This window comes from Toxorhynchites rutilus, chromosome 2 (assembly GCF_029784135.1).
Source record: "Toxorhynchites rutilus septentrionalis strain SRP chromosome 2, ASM2978413v1, whole genome shotgun sequence".
Taxonomy (NCBI): Eukaryota; Metazoa; Arthropoda; class Insecta; order Diptera; family Culicidae; genus Toxorhynchites; species Toxorhynchites rutilus.
This window is the reverse complement of record NC_073745.1, coordinates 223492100-223511616: the sequence shown is the minus strand read 5'-3', so window position 1 is coordinate 223511616 and position 19517 is coordinate 223492100. Positions and strand designations below refer to the sequence as shown.

Sequence of the window (19517 nt, the reverse complement as noted above, 5' to 3'; positions counted from 1 at the left end):
ATAAGGTGACTATCAATACGGTAGCTACAGTCAATAGTTATACTATTAAACAAGCAGGTGACCACTCTGCCCTCAGTGACCAATTTTCCCCCACTACCCCTACGATACAACAACGAGTCTAGATTATTAAAATTTACTACTGAGTCAATGGCCTAAACTTTAAGAGCGCTACGTTCAATTTATGTTCGCTGAAATCGTTCTGCCAGATCAACAATTGAGCGTCTAGTGGAAAAGTGGACGTGTAATGGATGAATCCACAGGCACAGTACAAAATGTTCCCGTGCCAGTGAGACAAAGAAGTGTCCGTAGTGTCGAGAATATTGCTGCCGCTAGCACATCAATTGAGGAAGACCCAAATCAGTCTCTCACACATCGTACTCAAGCGTTGAGCATCTCTGTGACGTCGTTGTGGCGAATTTTGCGAAAAGATCTTGGCCTACATCCTTACAAGTTCAAATTGACGCAAGAACTGAAGCCGCTTGACCACCAGAAGCGTTGTATGTTCGTGAATTGGGCTGAGCAACAACTTGAAAATGATCCGGATTTTCATCGAAAAGTAATCTTCAGCGATGAGGCTCATTTCTGACTGAATGACTTCGTCAATAAGCAAAATATGCGTTGTTGGTCAGGCAGCAATCCACACGTACCCCTTGAGTCACCTTTACATCCCGAAAAAAAAAATACGGTGCCGAGTGGTTAGCGTCTCACATTATCATGCCGGGGGTTCGGGTTCGATTCCCGTTCTGGTCGGGAGATTTTTCGTCAGGAAATTTCTTCCGACTTGCACTGTGGTCACGCGTACTCTAGAGCTTGCCACTCTTGAATACATTTAAGGCGTGTTATCCGACATAGAAATCTCAACTTAGTACTACTGATAAAAATGACGCAAGTAATACCTGCGTTGAGAAGACAAAAGTTCTGCTGGGAACGTTAGTGCCATCCAAGCAAGCAAGCAAACCCATCAATTGCCCAACCATACCGAGACTAGAACTCTGCACATCTTCACTACTACTTAACTCATCAAGACGGTGAAATCAACGCTACGAAGAACCATCCACCAGATGACGGCTTGGAGCGACTCCACGACAGCTCTAACATGGATAACAGGTAATCCAGCCAGAAGAAAGACATTTGTGGTCATCCGTTTATAAATCTGGAAAATGCCGAAGGGAAAAGTGAAAGACAGACCGGAGAGAGAAAAAGGACACATCGATGAATTTCACCAAGAAAACGTTGGTATCAGAGAAATTGCTCATCAGATTGGACGTTCCCATCAAGTAGTGCTCAATCATTTGGCGAATCCTCAAGTCATTGAATTTAAATGTTTCCCTGGAGACAATTCGTCAAGTTATAGTAGAAAATTCGTACATAAAGATGGCTAAAAAGGTTATTGCTCCTAATCTTACACCATCTGGAATCGAAAGACATCTGAGTTTTGCCAAAGCCCATATGACCCGACAGAGGGACATGGTATGTTATAACGATGAATGTTTTCAAAAGAATACATACCATAATAAAAATTTCTTCAATGTAAGACTTTTAGCTTTGCTAGGTTATCTTCAGAGACGAAAAAAAGTTCAATTTGAATGGGCCTGATGGTTTCAACGGGTACTGGCTGCACCATCAGTTCATGGTTTGGGCGGGATTTTGTGCAACCGGAAAACTCAAGATAGCTTTCACATACTCCAAAATGAATACCAAGGATTGCATAGGGGAAGGGGGGGTAAGCCCGCCACTGAGGATAAGACCGGTACCCCCTGAGTTTTACTAGAAAACTCTGATTAACTACGTTTTTGAATACTCTACATGTTAGTATTTATTATTTTAGACGTTTTCAATTACATCGAACCCACCGTGATCCGTCAATTGTCAAAATATAAATCAGAACAAACGCGAGTGCCGATGATATGTAGCCGGATGTAATTTTCCGTCAGTGAAGTTTAAGCTTTTATTGTTGAACGCGGTTTCAAATTCTTTTCCGTTGCTCTACAGTTTGTCCCCTGGATTGTTAGCAATCACTGGGATTCGAGTTGAGGCAAGTTAAAGCAATAAGTTAATAGAAATAGTCTTCGTGAAAAATGTGTGCTGTCGGGGTAAGTCCGTCACCATTTGAGTGAAGGATCCCGGCATGGTTTGCGTTTAGTTGAAGGTTTCTAAGGCATATTTTCCATCAATTTCAGATGCCTCGCAGCTACCAAAGGAAATAGAATCGAGGGAGTTGGTCCCAGAAGAACCTCACCCTTGCAAAAGAGGCTATCGCTAGTGGAGTTTCTATCAAACGTGCTTCCACGACTTTTGGAATACCCAGGTCTACATTACTTGATCACGTTTTTCAGAAGGTGATAAGCTCGAAACTAGGACCAAGAGAGACCGTGTTTACGGTGGAGCAGGAAGCGGAGATCATGCAGCACCTACTTGAACTAGAAAACCGATTTTATGGCATCACGAATATTGACGTACGGAAGCTAGCTTTCGAGTTTGCTGAAAGAAATGGTAATGGATTCATGAGACATGCTACACAGATTTCGATATGACGTGCATCTTTTATTCTTAAGTTGTTTTTCATGAATTGAACTACTGATTTAAATTTAATGTTGGATTTAAGCTGTTCGATAAAATTAAATGAACTTCATCATTGAACGAAAAATAATGGCTATATGGTCTTAACGAAAATAATAAACTAATTACAACTAAACATAATTTAATTAGTTTTATTGCCATCATAATCACAAAAACCTGTACAAATTTACCTACAGTCATGAACTCATTCTTCTCTGTGATTTCAAGTCGAATCCTAGTGTGATTAAAAGCATCGTATGACGGATATTGATTCAAGTAAGAAGAAAAACTGACCACCGGCTGACCAATGTGGTCCTAGATTCCATTAAACTTGTAATTGAATTGTGGTGTGGTTTGGTGATTTCTTCTCCATATTCCATGTTCATCGGAACTTGTTCCGATTATATCTCCGGAATCGGTTGAACGATTCGAACCATACTCGACAGCGACATTTAGAATTAGAATACCTTCTATTTGCCGACTGTCACATTCAAACTGGTTCATCTGTTGCTAAGTATATATATTGAGAAATTGAGATGACGGTCTTACCCCATAGGGTTACCCCCATGGGGTGCCGGTTTCACCCGCACTGGTTGATGAGCTTCATTTTTATGGCAGTTTTTTTAAATTGACTATTACTTGAGAAAATTACCGTTTAAATGTACTGATATTCCTTATATCTCATGGCAAATAAACTAGACAATGATTCTGTGGAGGAAACATATCAATATGTGCCCGCAGATCTCACAAAACAATACTTTTCCTTAGGGTGTCGGGCATACCCCCCATTCCCCTACATGTTCTGGAATCCTCTCTCCTACCGTTTTTGCGTAGATATCGTCGCAAAAAAACACATTCCAGCAAGACAATACCGCTATTCATACCAGCAAGAAAACTAAACAATGTATTAGGGATCAAAAACTTAACTTATTGGAATGGCCGGCTCGCTCTCCAGACTTGAAAATCTTTGGGGGATCTTAGAACGCAGAATCTACGCTGAGGAAAAAGGCCATTTGAGGGAAAAAGACCGTCTTCTAGGTAGAGGCAGAAACCACGGAAAAAAGTTATTCAGGAGAAATAAATCGTCTGTCGCTACCCGAGAGCAAATTGAAACAACGATCTGCAACGCATCGACTAATCGTGAAATGGTAGCAAAATTGAGCTGCGTGGAAGAATCGAAAGAAAAGACATGAGCCAAGAATACTAACACGATAACGAACATGACTGATCCACGGATGACTGATCAAAAAAGAAGCAGGAGTAAATGTAGTTATGGTGGAGTTAAATTGACCATGAAGTTCTAGTATGATAAATATGAAAATAAATTAGAAGAACTGGTGGTGAGAGAAGTATGGATATCTGTACACTCGAATGTCGGGTGTTGTTATACCTCTAGAAGTTTTTGTATGAACATTCATGTCTTACTTTTGTGAGAGTTGAAATTATACTGCTCCCGGAATAAAATTTTCCACGATTGCGCTATTCATTGCTTTTGCGTGAACAGACACTAATAAATTGTATCAATTGAATTGCACCATGAAAGAGGAAATGCTGGACGGTATTGCATTCGGCACACATCACTTTCCCATTGTCAAAAACAATATATAAACTCCGTGAGCAGTCACTTAGAACAGGTGTGTAGACAATGGGGAAATGTGCTTGTGTGGCATATGAATAGAATTTATAAAATCAACAAAATTAGTACCAGCCTACAACCATTTCTACCGGTCGCTGCTTTTACACATTATACAGCGGAAGCCAACCGTGAATTTCCGTTGAAAGCATCGCACCGGAACCGTATCAATGTTTCATCATAGTTTTCAATAAAAAAAAGCTAACCTCTACAGGGGGTCAGAAAAATACCTCGTAGCTACAGCAATGCATTCAGTCATTGCCCGTAACATCGCGTTTGATTTTACGTTGATTATGAAGCAACCCTATGTGTTCTGTCTTATTTTAATTTTACATCTAACTATTGACGTGAAATTACAACTTTTAATCGGAAGATTTTGGATATATGTTTTCAGGAGAGTATTGGTTGCTCCACCCATCCGTTTTAATAAAATAATAATTTACCTAAAGTCGAATTTTCCCGACAATTAATTGCAATCATCAGACTCACCTTAAACGTAATAGGTAAATCCTTCACAGTAACTTGAACCTCCGGCGTTTGCGTCTCGTTGTTATTAGTCGCGATGCCATTATTATTATTATTACTATTGATAACAGCACTCATCTTGGCGCGAAAATATATCCCAAACTCAACTCCCAATTTTCCCAAAACACATCACACAAACAATCGCCCCGAATTTTCGCTTATTGCACACGCCACACGCATTCAGCTTCTTTGATCTTCGCTGCTTCACTTGTTTACATCAAATTAATCACAGAGGGGAACAAACAATCTGATAACGTGTTCTTTCACTTTTCTCCACGTTAATTAAAATCCAAAGAAGCGGCGTCTCACGTTTTCTCCACGCAGCAAAAAAACCCACAGCGAACGCTCAACTCTATGTGCGATCGATTCGGATGTCAAATTTGGTCTCTTCTTCTGTTTCGCTGAGCAGCCTCATGGTAACTGCCACTGACACTGGGATGGGACTCGAGTCACTTCCGGTGACGGTCAGCGATCGTAATTGCCGCGTTTACTCAACAGCGCGAGCGCGGGTGTTTGGCTGGAGAAGAAGAGAGAAATAACAAAAACATAAGTCATATTGTTTTTACAGAGATAATGATTAAAATTATTGGATAAACATAGTGCAAAGAGATTTTTCACAATATATAAACATATTTAGCTAGAATTCTTCTGTTAGTCTTCCCACAATAAAATTATTGAACAGTTCTTAAGGTAGAAACCAGCTTTCAATCTAAAAATTTGTTCTGTGAATCATTCGAATTAAGGTGTCTGTAATCTCCTGTAAAAGCATTTCCAGAAACGAAATTACCGATTCAACAACGACAAAAAACGGAACAATAAACTCATTACCTTCATGCCTTTATGGATATATTTCAACAGCTTCACGGTCCCAGATTGCAATATGTTGAGCAATCAACACAGTTTTCATATTAATATGTGTCTCACCATTGTTATGTGGTCTATCAGTAGTTTAGTCTCCATTAAGACTGGCAGAGATTGTTTGATCTATTTGGTCGTTACTGTATCTTTTTTGTTGCATGAGAAGGTATGTGCCCAAACAGAAACGGTGGTCTGTACCTCGAGCAATAACACAATTAGACTACAAAGTTCAAGTTGTCCACACTCCCATATGGGTGGGAAACAGTCTTACAATCACTTCAAATGAAAACGTCTGACCCAGTGCCCAGCAATGTGTGTTATGTTTTGTATACATCATGTTGAAGCGTCGTTAATTCATCAAAACAACTCACTTTTCTCATACCAACAATAGGGTTTACCTGGTTTGATGAAGCGAAGGTTAACCGTCCGCGTGCTTTGAAATAATTCGATCATTATTCGTAGATTGCAGTTCTTTTGTTAGCCCATTAGTATTAAGTTGTAGCACAATGTATTATAATGTGTCTGAAAGTAATCACACTTCAATAATTGTTATCAAAGTATTGTGAAGTAAACCGTACACTATTGATGACACCGCATGTTATATAAAAATTAAACCACCTGAGTTGCGCTTTCCTAATCGGAACATTTCCAAAATGGCAACGTGAGCTTCTGCTTGGAGTGCACCCACGTGATTCGTTTCCGCTCGGTTCAAGTACCCATATAAAAAGCGTTATCAATTTGTGGAAAAAGTTACCACCTCGTGGTGTCTAAACATTCACCCCCCAATTATCTGTACAGCAAATCGCGTATGTATAATTTATTGTGAAACTGCCAGTCGCTGCTTTTAAACTTTCCTCAATGTATTATTCATCTGCTTTTAATTTATTTCGGTGGCGTTTTAACGATGGTTACGCATTACACAATAGTAGTTCGTATCGATGGGTTGTTAATTGCGCCACTTTAAAGATTATGTTTCTGTTCAATTTTTACACTATTCCGATCAGAAGTATTAAAGTTAAGAGCCACCGGAGCGGTGTCTTATCAATATTTGAGTTTAAAGCTTTAATAAACAATGAATTTCTGCAACATTGCACAATGGTCCAGGAGATGTATTTAAGTGGAAATTAGCATTTAGAGCTCGACAGTTATTCTCTAGACAAAAACTGTCTTCGACAAAGTTGTTACATACGATAGAGCGCTCATTTTTATGTTATCAAAAATAGGGTGACCAAAATTGTCGATGAAATAAAAAATCTAACTTTCTTATCTTTATAGATAGGGGTAAATATAGTTCGACAATGTTGTAGTCCCAGTTATTTGAGACAATTTTGTAAAACAAAGTTTTTTTCTATCTCTTGAAATAACCGATATAGCGCTTTTTTCTATGTAACGTTAGAGTTACCATGAAAAAAAAATTTTTTTTGCTCTAACTTTCATATTTCATATACTACATACAAACTGTCTTCGGAAGACTTTTAGAACTTACTAATACAAACATTTTGCGATGCAGTACATGTTAATATCTCAACTTCACTCAAAGTTATTGATATTTCTTCCCAAAAAATACGCTCTCTTCAATTGTGTGTCATTTTTTCTGGGGCAGACATAAACAAAGTTCATTGACGGCATTTGAAAGAGCATATTTCACTCTACATGATGTGTAATTTTCAACACTATGTTATTTTTTGTGTTTGAGTAAATTATAATTAAAATCATGAGTTTTTGGGTAAAAAACATCGACAACTTGAAGAAGGATTAAGATATTGACAAGTTCTGCATTGGAAAATGTTGGAATTGATGAGCTCTAAAAGTCATACGAAGACAGTTTTGATGTAGAAATTGAAATATAAAAGTGAAAGCTAAAAAACACGTTTTTTCATGGTCACCCTAATGATGAAAACAAAACTTTATTCTACAAAGTTGTTTAAAATAACTGGAGCTACAACATTGTCGAACTATGTTTATCTCTATCTATAAAGATAAGAAAGTTAGATTGTTTATTTCATTGAAAATTTTGGTCATCCTATTTTTGATAACATAAAAATGAGCGCTCTATCATATGTAACAACTTTGTTGAAGACAGTTTTTGTCTAAAGAACAAATATATATCCCACAAAGTTGTTATTGGCGCTTTCTATCTAAGTTGCATTAGGGTAACCATGAAAAAAGGTTTTTTTTTGCTTTAACTTTTATAATTCAAATTCTACATCAAAACTGTCTTCGTACGACTTTTAGATCTTATCAATACCATCATTTTGCGATGCAGAACTTGTCAATATCTTATTCCTACTCAAAGTTATTGATGTTTCTAATACAAAAACTCATGATTTCACTCAAACTCAAACACAAAAAATAACATATTTTTGAAAATGACATATTATATAGAGTGAAATCTACTCTTTCAAATTCCGTCAACAAACATTTTTTATGTTTACCCCAGAAAGAATGACAAACAAATGAAAAGAGCGTGTTTTTTGGGAAGAAATATCAATAACTTTGGGTGAAGTTGAGATATTGACAAGTTCTGCATCGCAAAATGTTTGTATTAGTATGTTCTAAAAGTCTTCCGAAGACAGTTTGTAAAAAAATTTTTTTCATGGTAACTCTAACGTTACATAGAAAAAAGCGCTATATCGGTTATTTCAAGAGATAGAAAAAAACTTTGTTTTACAAAATTGTCTCAAATAACTGGGACTACAACATTGTCGAACTATATTTACCCCTATCTATAAAGATAAGAAAGTTAGATTTTTTATTTCATCGACAATTTTGGTCACCCTATTTTTGATAACATAAAAATGAGCGCTCTATCGTATGTAACAACTTTGTCGAAGACAGTTTTTGTCTAGAGAATAACTGTCGAGCTCTAAATGCTAATTTCCACTTAAATGCATCTCCTGGACCATTGTGCATTGTGTACATGAAATAATCTCTGAATATGATAGTGTGTGTTTCATTGGAGAACTGCGTAATCAAATACCTACTACAACATTCAATTACCCGCTCTGTATTGGCTTCGTTATAAATATCGGATTCATTTGTGTTGCAAATATACGAGGGTCGTTAAAAAATAAGTTTCAGTGCCTCAGAAATCGCGAAAAAATAAAGTTAGGACAAAAACAAGGTGATTTTCGTAATCTACGTTTTATTTTCTATTTTTCTACATAATCGCCGTAATGTTCGAGGCATTTTTCATAGCGTGGCACGAGTTTTTCTATTCCGAGCGCGAAGTGCGTAGCGTCCAACTTCTTGAAGTACGATGTAACTGTGTCACGAATTTCTTCAGTGTTATCGGACGTGAATGACTGTTCGGATAGAGGAACGACCACAATCCCCTCTGCTTAAAAGTATTTCATGCAATTCGTCCAGTGTGTAACATGCATCTTCGTTTATCAGCTGTCTAACGAGCTCGACGTTCTCGTCTGACATTGTTTCGGTAGGTCGCCCCACGCGCGCTTCATGAAACACCTCTTCTCGGCCTTGTTGGAACTCTTCCCCCCATCGGTTCATCATTTGAAGACTCATGCACTCTACACCATACACTGAACACAATTCTCGATGAATATCAGTACCAGGGCTCTGCATAGTCATAGTCAACTGAGGAGAGTCAGCTGACTATCTATTCGTATTCAGTTAAGGCTGATTTAGACGATACCAGTCAGCGCTCTAGTTGAGGTATCCAGTGAACAGCGAACAGACACTCTGTCCAAGTTACTTGTACCAGTATCGAACAAGTAATTGGCCTCTAACTTGAACAGAGTGTCTGTTCTCAATTCACTGGATACTTCAACTAGAGCGCTGACTGGCATCGTCTAAATCAGCCTTTAGTAATGGCTTTTGGCTTCTTCACGCAGTTTCTCCGCCAAAACGACTAAACACGACTATCTCCTTCTACTGACTCGACTATATTATTTCATTCTTCCCCGTCAAATTGTCCTCATTGCATTTTGGAGTGACTTCTCCCAAAACGAATTCGTTCCTCTCCTTCTGTCTCCCATGTACGTGTGCATGCATCGATGTTTGAGTTCAACGTGATTTGACATACGCTACAGGGAGCTAAATTCTTTTGTATCGTACACGAAAATTACAGCTCGATTATATATAATCGCAAATTCACTTTCAACGTTAATTTTCGAATCCAATACATAATCGAATCACAAAAAAGCTATTTTTCTATAAATATTTGACATTCATATTGACATATGTTTGACATAAAATTGTTTTCTTGAGATTCGATTATGTATAGGATTTGAAAATAATTGTTGAAAAAAAAGTCGACTATATATAATCAAGTCCGACCTGTATTCGCATGCATAAAATAGCGTGCAGTGTGTGTGCGCTATTTTGCACGCTATTTACTAATACTAACGCGAGGACCTTTATAGCGTACTTGATAAATGTCTAAGTTCGTTGGTTTGAGTTCACGATGAGTAGACAATAAACCGTCCATTGATAGGGTAACTTCTTTTTTGCATCAGAAATCATGTTTTCGTTCCTCTTTATATGGAAGCAAAAATAAGATTGCGTACGCGGGTATAAATTTCGTTCCTAGGGGAGTAGAAATGTGGATTGAAGTCAGTTGAATGAAGAGGCAGATTTGTATTCATTGGTCGAGTCAGTTGAAATGACCACTGACTGTACTAGTTCACCAGTCATCCTCGCTAGTCAACGCTGGTCAATTCATTTTCTAGTCAAGTCATTTTTTGTTGTGGGTGACTGCCGAAGCAGTTCTAGTCGAAGCGAAGCTACTGAGAGTAGAGTCGGTCTTCATTTTTCACATTTGAAGATTTCGGGCCCTGATCAGCACCACTATTGTTTTTCACGGTCAGAAAACGAATGGTAGAACGTAACTCATATTTGGACGATTTTTAAGAGGTACCATCTTAAAACTCATTAAAACACGAACGACGCGTCCGATCCGACCAAGGTTTCTTGCAAACTGCTTAGAAATGTTGTGAAATCACATGTTTAAAATTTTGTAGTTCCAGCTTTTCATACGAGATGGCGCTGGGGCACTAAAACTTACTTTTTGAACGACCCTCGTATATTTTTACTGGGAACCCATACATGTGTGCATTATATAAAACATTTGAGAAAATCATTCTATTTAGATAATCTGTACATTGTATTTCTCTTCAAATTCAAGTGACTTTACATCCCAGAGGCTACGATAGAAAGTTATTCTAAGAAGGTTTTGAATGATTGTATATACATTTGAAACAAGCTGCAGATGCCTTTATGGTATATACTCCTGCCTCATCACAATACTAAATACTCCCTTCCCTAAATATTTCTCATTTGAAATGCAATTATTAGTCGCAATGCCAATGCGGGGCTTGCACTACGGACACTAAGAAGGAAGAAATGTTGCAACTTAGGCTCAGTCCATTTTGAAATTATGATTCCGGGTGATGTCATTTACATTTGATATTACACAGTCTCATTCCAGCCAGCGAGCGGTCAACAGCCTTCATTAATGCTGATGTCACATGTCCGTCGGCGTCGGTTTCAATTCTATCTGAGGGAAAGTGCTCGTGTATTTTGTGTTTCCAAAGGTAGATTGAAGTGGTTACTACAGTTTCCAATTGCTGAGGTTTGTTTCTTTGAAATGTAATGGTGGTATAATGGTGATGGACCACATTATATCAGCTGTAAAACCGACTGCCATATTAACTGTTGCGGGTAAATATTTGTGTGTGACCTCAGCCTAAAAGCTCCAAGAAACCTGGTTTTTATCTTCTATTTTTTTTTCATTTTTTCAAAGTAAGAGGCTATAAAGCTCGAGTCATTGGACCTTTTTCCGAATACACTAGACGTGAAAACAATGTGAAGTAAGGACAACCTTATTACGGATTACACGCAACTGTAAACATTTGGTAGTATTCATTATGAATACACCTAGTTCATCCATCGATGTTATACTGATTTACACTTCACGCTCTCGTTTGTGAAAATAGAGCGATTCCTCGTGCTCATCGTAATCGCTTATCGTATTTCTTTTTTGAAACAACTCATCCATTACTCGAGAATAAACAAAACGAAATACAACTGATGTTTGTCTTAGAAACGACATAGGAAATGAACACAGGGTCATTCTGGTTTCTGCTCTATGTTCTACATGGAATTCATTCTTACATCTCACGATTGGTGAAAACAGGAATAGGTGCAAAAAAGTGCAGTGAGATGTAAGCGTAATGGGAACGTAAATGTAAGGGGATACGAGAGTAAGGCCCAGTAATTATCTGTACGCCCCTTGCCGAGGGGTTAGCGTCTCACATTATCGTGCCGAGTGTTCGGGTTCGATCCCCGTCCTGGTCGGGGGATTTTGACGTAGGATTACGTCTTTCGGGGACATAATCGAGCACATCGTGAAAATTGTCCAATTTCAAACGCTTATTACTCAGTCATTTCATGGTGGATTGATGAAATTTTTGCGTCAATCGATTTGGGCACTCCATAACAATTTTTTATATTGAAGAAAATAATATATATTATATGAAACTAACTATTTAACAATTGAAAAATCTCAACCTCTATCCTAACGGAAATACCCTCTTTTGATGGGTCGAAATTGACGACACATGCGGCGGTTAACTAACAGAGACATCAAAACCAAGCCGCCTGGGGGAAATCGACATTGCAAATACATGAAAGTAGGGGGAGCTTTTGTTCCCACCGAAAAGTGTTCCGTGACAGAGACATCAATAGCCTAACGGAATCCTATGTCAAGTATGCGGTCGTGTCTCGGACACAACCCTCCTGTGACTTTTTTTGTCAAAGAAATTTCGTCCGACTTGCACTGTGGTCACGCGTATTCTAGAGTTTGCCCGTCGGAATACATTCAAGGCGTGTTATTTGGCTTAAGAAATCTCAACTATGTATTAATAAATGACGCTAGTTAATGCATACGTTAAGACGGCAAAAGTTCCATGGGGAACGTTAACGCCATTCACGAAAATTATCTGTATGTTTATTTTACTGCAGCGCTCCTAGTGGTGGGAGCTGAAATTTTTTGACAACGGTTTGTTATGAATTGTTTCCTCTTTCAGAAGAAACAAGGACATCAATCCACCCAACTGCTCGCAACTCCGTCCAATTGTGAAATATTAGGCGATTGTCAAACAAAAGTTGAAGAAGAGTGGAAAAGTAATTCGGGTTGCGACAGAGATGAAGAGATGGTAAAACAAAATGGCGGCTCAGGTTAACCAACAGAGTATTCAAAATATGATAAATGGTATTCGATAACAAACATACCAATATTCACTTAAATTCAAATAGGAATAATTTTTTCCCTATTTTTCCCTTTATAGTGTAAAAACTGACCTTCATTTTGAGTACTCAACATTTTTATTTCATTAACATGGTTCTGAGATAGATTTTTTTTTGCGTACAGATATCAAATGACCCAAGCTTCACACATTGATGTTTTACCTCTAGAATACCTTTTACAGCTGCTTCTTCAACTCCACGTTCTACCAGAGTGTTAATTGTATAATTACGATGCATTTTTGAAAAATATTTAATATTGAAAAAAAAAATTATAACAAAAACGAGAAGGGTCTATGCCCAGAGGCATGTTTGAAGGCCTTAGGGAAGACTGAAATTGTTGGGAACAAGTTTTTCTAACTGTTCATGAATCTGTAAATTTAACTCTTTTAATACTTCTGATAGTTGTCTTGAAAGAGCTGTTTTTTAAATGAACTGGTAACGTTTGCATTTAAAAAAATGGACAAAAATTGCATATTTTTCATGAGTTTACCTTCACACGCACTAACGAAACTACCCATGCAGCATCAATCATAGTAACCCTTGAGTCAGCAGAAAAAAATTGACAGTTCTATCAGTCGAACTCTAACCGTGATCGCAAACAGTTAAGCTAAACCCAAGCTAGCGTTGTCAGAAAGCATTTCATTTTTGACAGAAAACATGCCATTTCGTGCCTTGAAGCGTCAAATAGGCAAATATTGCCATCTGTCCCCCAACCCAAAAAAAGAGTCCAAACGACTACAACGAGGATTGAGCTGAGGCCGGCTAGGACGCAACTGTTTTACACGACCACGCTATCCACATGACTAATAATGCTGTTCTACAAATGCGTGATAATATTGCACCTGATTATAAAATGAAGTTGGAAAGTGTTTTCAAGGAGTAAAAATAGAGCGCATGAAGAAGAGCAATATCTATCTCGGTCTGGGCCATCCCATCCCGTCCTCTGGTCTCGGAGCTGCAGGCAATGACGCAGCGACTGAATTAGATGGTCAAGTCGATTTTCCCGGCGAATAGCGACGTGGCGGTGGTGATGGACGACGAGACCTATCTCACCCTGGATGGCAACGACTGGCAGGGCTCTTCATATTTTACTTTCCCCACGAAGGAAGTGAGATCCGAATTGAAGTTTATTTCACACATCAAGTTCCCCAAGAAGGTGCTGCTGTGGTTGACAATCAGCGAGAAAGGGATGTCAAATCCGCTCTTCTTTAGCTCCGGACTGACGGTGAACGGGGAAATTTAAAGTACGTAGTGCCTGTCGGAAGTTGCATCGTTCATCAAGAAATACCATAAGGACGAAGAAGCGGTGTTTTGGACGGATTTTGCGTCGGCCCACTACTCGAAGCGATCGTTAGAGGAGATGAAGCGGCTGAATATCGATGTGGTATCCAAGTCGGCGAACCCGCCCAACGTCTCCCAGTTGCGTCCCAAATTTCTGGGCAAACCTGAAATGTAAGATCTACTCAAACAATTTCGTCGCGAAAGCTGAGAAGGAATTGATAAATAAAACGAAGAAAGAACTCAAAAACAAAACATGTTTTCGTTCGCCATGGCGAATGTTCCGGTTAACAGCCGGAAGACCGCTCGCAAGGGCGTAGATTTTTTTGCAAGTGAGCTGATATAATTACCTTACATGGGAAATTTATCAAACTCAATTACCTGTTTTAGTTTATTTATCACCATCCGAAAAAAAGTACATTTTTCATGCAAACGTTATGCTTCAAATAGTTTGTTATACACTGCCTTTCATAACTATAGAAATCGCCTCCCTTTTCGATGACTGTAGATAGATGCTTCCGGAATCTGCCACATGTACGATTTACCATGTTTCGATTCATAGAAGTCATCACCTTCATGATCTTAGCTTTAAGCGAACTAAGTGTGGTATGCGGCGTTCTATTGATATCTCGTTCGACGACGCCCCACACCAAAGGATTGATATCGGGACTACTAGGGGGTCTTCTTCCAAAAATTCCGGAATATTTGCAGCAAGCCATTTCTGTATTTTCTTGGCATTATGAGCAGGTACTCCATCATGTTGGAAGATGAAATCACGAGCAGCAGCAATCTTTTTCATTCAGCTTTTGATCCTGATTAAAAAACTCATCAGAGAAAAAGATTACAGAACTATCATGAGGATGCTTCAACCGACTCAGGAGTTTTTTAGCTTTCTCCAATCGCCGTGATCTGGTTGCAGCGTTCTTGAATTGGCCTCTGCGTAGCGCATACGACTGACTTATAGCCAAGATTTTTAGCCATTACTCGCCGAATAGAAAAGTCCAAACACCCGATTTCCCGAGCCTTGTACCTTACTGCCCTCGCTGGATTTTTTTGATAATTTTTCTCACTTTTTACCCTGCTACGATCAGCCGTTCCGCACTCGTATTTCTTCCTGGTAGGTGTGTATTTTTTTTTAACCCATTTATTTATTTATTAGGCTCATTAGAATTTTAGCTGTGACAGAGCCGGGTTTTTAATCGTGTACATGTACATGTGTTTTATGTTTCTATAAATTGTAAATTACACAGTAGCCATTTAGGCGTTAGGTTTTCTGTTCCATTACATTATGGTAAATTACACAGTAGTAGCCATTTAGGCGTAAGGGTATTCTTTTTGTTCTTCCATTGTTCAGCAGACCGGACAGCGGAGACAGTTGACATTGATCATTGTTGGGTTAATTATAGAACAGCAGCCCGATGTTTCTTGCAGAGCAGAGCAGTTGTATGGATGAATCGATCTCCATCGCTTATGATGGTTGCGTGGACGTAGTTATTATATAACAACACAAAGATGGTCAAATTGAGGGTCCTGAGTTTGAACTCACGATCGATCGCTTAGTAAGCGAACGCGTAATTAAGTGGCTACGAAGACCCCCTGGTCAGAGCTGCGATTTGTCGTGAGAATCAAGTGATGGCACTCACACAAAGATAATCAACAAATTTTGTACTACGATTATCTTTGGTGACCATCCCAAAGTCAGTCCAATAGTGTGAGAAGAGTATTATCACAACACTAACGCATGGTGAACTTCTACTTGACAGTAGAAATCCGAGCTCTTTGGTGAGTGTCCTGTCGCTGAAATGTCAGAATAGTGCGACACTCAAAAGTCTAGCTGATGGTTTGGTGTTTGGCGATATTCACAATATTCGCCTCTTTGTGTTCGTTCTTCGTGACTAGGGATGCCAGATGTGAATATACAGTTTCATTTTAAATACAATTTGAAGAATATTGTGTTTTCAGGCTAGTATTTTCTTTTCAACTTTTCAGACGGCCTTAACGTTTTTAGCGGCACTTCGCCGACTCTACGTAGTAATACACGTGTCATTTGTATTAGTACTTAGTTTGTGGAATAACACGCCTTGCGTATCCCCTCTATTCCGGCTCCCGATCGGGTTTGAAATTAGCAAAATGATGCATTTTGTAACCCGTTCGACTACGATTTTTTTTTACCAAATTTGTTTCTCATCATTGCAAGGATACTAACCCTGCAGACATGTTCGCCATTTTACTGATATTTAATGTCCTGTCTATCCTGTTGCAAACTTATATTTTCAGTTGCAGACTGTAGGGATATGGTATTTCTTCTCTTTATGACTTGATTCCCTGCGCTTAAAACCCCTTTATTCAAACATTACTTTACTATTCTCGCGGTTACAAAAGTATCTGCATCTCAGATTTCATCAACATTTCAGATTTTTGTCGAAGATTTTCAAAAAAATCATCTGGCATCTCTGGAGGTGATGCATTTACTCTGACAAAGGCCAACACGAAAACAACTAGTCACCAAGTATTTTTGTATTATACATTAAATATTTTTGTGTACAATGGCTCTCTGAGTTGACCGCTACCGATCGCGCCAGCTGTCCAAACTGGACTACCACAAAACGCAAGTTGCGCATCTGATCAATCTCGCTCCCAGGGAGACTTCCCGCATCTCATGTTATACGGTCCTTCCGGGCCAGTAAGAAAACTCGCATCATGTATCTGCTGTGGAAACTTTACCAACCGGGCGTGGAACGGCTACGCAATGAAATAATAAACTTCACAACGCCCTCGAACCGGAAGGTGGAAATCAGTACCATCAGCAGTAATTAGCACATCGAGTTGAATTCATCGGTTACCGGGATATTTGACAGGATGGTCGTGTCGGATTTGATCAATCAAATTGATCCCAGCGGGTAGAGTGAATATGAGACTCAATTTGTCCGTGGTGGATTAGCTGACCAAAGATACCCAGGATGCGCTGAGAAGAACCATTGAAAAGTATGTGTCTAGGTGCAGATTGATTTTGTGCGCCAATTCTACTTCGCGGGTTATTCCCGCGGTGAGAAGTCGTTACTTGGGAATAAGGGGGCCGGCTCTATCTTAGGAGGATATTCTTAAAATTTTGGATGTAATATTGTCATTTGTTTGTTTCTTGAATGTAACAACACTATTTGCATTTCAGCACATTCCTTCGGAGAAAAAAATTACGCTATCCTCATGCTGGAAGCTTGCAAGGTACAACAGTAACCATTCACGGTCAACTAAGAAGTACCGGAAATTGACTGGCAAATATTCCATCGAGAAACCGCCAATCAGATTGTCCTCGAACAAAGTCCACAGAAGCTGGAGGGGGTGAGCGAACGGCTATACGAGCTGCTATTTCAAGGCGTTCTATCGAATGTTATAATCTGTGGATTGGTACCGAATCTGGTTAAAAATTGCGATATGAGTCTGAAGACGCAAACATTGAATTTTGCCGGGCATTATGAACACTGGATGCAGCAAGGAAGCAAACATATATTCCATCTGGACGTGTTCGTGGCGCAGTTTGTAACACTGTATATGAAGTTTCTCAATAAAGCCTCAATGGAAGTGGATGATTTTTAAGCGATTCTTCGAGATCGCAATTTTCTTTCGTTTTATAAAAAAATTAAATTTTTGACGTGGGACTACGTCTAACCGGAATATATGGAGGGTAAAATGAAAACCTAAACACAGAACATGCAGGAAAAAATGAAAGATTTCGAATGCTTATAGCTCGAACATTTCGTACTGGATAGAAGAGATGTTTGCATCACTTGATAGGGAATATTTCTACGCATCTATCGCAACTAACAAAATTTTGTTTTTCATTAGATAAACAATTGAATAACTGTAAAATATTAGGCGTTATCTAAACGCCCTAACTGCATCGTTTTGATTGGCCCGATTTACGGTTTCCCTAACACAGCCATCAAAACCAAGCAGCCTTGGGGAAATCGGCATTGCAAATACATGAAAGTAGGGGGACTTTTGTTCTCATCGAAAAATGTTCCCTAACACAGACTTTAAAACCAAGCAGCGAAATCGGCATTGCAAGCACACGAAAGAGTCTAGAGGCGAGTGAACTGAAAAGTTTAAACCCTCTCAAAGCCAAAAAGAAGAAAAAGAACACACGAAAGTAGGGGGAGCTTTTGTTCCCACCGAAATGTGTTCCCTAATAGAGATTTCTAAACCAAGGTGCCTGGAGAAATCGGTATTTCAAATTCATGCAAGTCGGGGGTATTTTTGTTCCGACTGGAATGTGTTTCCCTAACACAGACTTCAAATTGATGAAGCGTGGGGAAATCGGCATTGCGAATTCATACAAATCGGGGGTATTTTTGTTCCGATTGAAATGTGTTTCCCTAACACAGACTTCAAAACCGTGGTTTTGGGGAAATCGGCTCTGAAAATAAATGCAAACTGCGAGTACTTTTGTCCTCGCTTGCCTTTGTGCAGAGTGGAATATGTCTGTCCTAACATGATCTTCTAAACTTAGGAACCTGGGAAAATCGTGCAGCCACTAGAAGCGAATGAACTTCCCAGTTTCAAGCAAATTCGAGATTCGAGAAGTATGTACACTTTTGGGATGTAAACTTCAGAGGGAAATGTAAAATAAAATAATCGTTTGATAATTTTTTTTTGGTCTTTATTGGAAAGATTTTCAGCCTTAGGCTGGTTCATCAAACGTTTGATAATTCTTCCGTACATATATTTTGTTCTAGTCATCATACCAAACGTAAAAGGTCCGTCATTAAATTTACTTGTAACGAAGAACAATCAATCACAATAAATGAATTGACTTTACACGGCATTTGTTCATTTTTTTCACTCACAGAGCAAATATATTGAACTCAATTGAATTTGGAAACTGTTTCATTCAATCAAGAATTTAATCAATACAAACGAATGATTGCTCAGCTAAGGTAGTTCCACGTGAACCTTGCGGTTATATCATAGATATAACCCACTAATTTTTTTTTGTGTTAATCTCACGTTTATTAACTAAACTTCAATAGTTCTGGTAAGGCTTAACTCTAAATAAAAAAACGCCTTGTCGGTTTTCAATCGGATCATTTTCATGATCCGCCAATAATGGTTTTGGCTGCACCATGTTAATTTGAAAATTATATTTGATATAACTTTTAAAATTATGACACCATAATCTTTTTTATTATAAATGTTTGTTCATTTTAACTGCAAGAAATAAATACTCGAATACTGAAAGACAATTGTTCGAAAGAATCGAATATTTAAAAATGGCCCCACGATTAATCGATAATCGAATAAACGAAAAATTTAGACATCTCTAATAACAACAACAACTTCTACTTCAACAAACAAATATAAACCAAGGAAAGTGAAGTGGAAGGTAAAACGTAATGTC

The 19517-nt window shown here is 38.6% G+C and overlaps 1 protein-coding gene and 1 pseudogene across 2 annotated transcripts in view; one reads left to right on the top strand and one right to left on the bottom strand.

The window, feature by feature from the left end:
* LOC129770325 (uncharacterized) overlaps nt 1–19517 on the bottom strand; it is a 50585-nt gene that overhangs the window by 6985 nt on the left and 24083 nt on the right. For both annotated transcript variants that reach the window (XM_055773064.1, XM_055773063.1), the window contains exon 2: nt 4682–5234. In XM_055773064.1, the coding sequence (XP_055629039.1) occupies nt 4682–4795 (114 nt within the window). In that variant the 5' untranslated portion in view covers nt 4796–5234. The remainder of the gene's footprint in view (nt 1–4681; nt 5235–19517) is intronic.
* Nucleotides 16669–17716, top strand: LOC129770324 (replication factor C subunit 3-like; annotated as a pseudogene).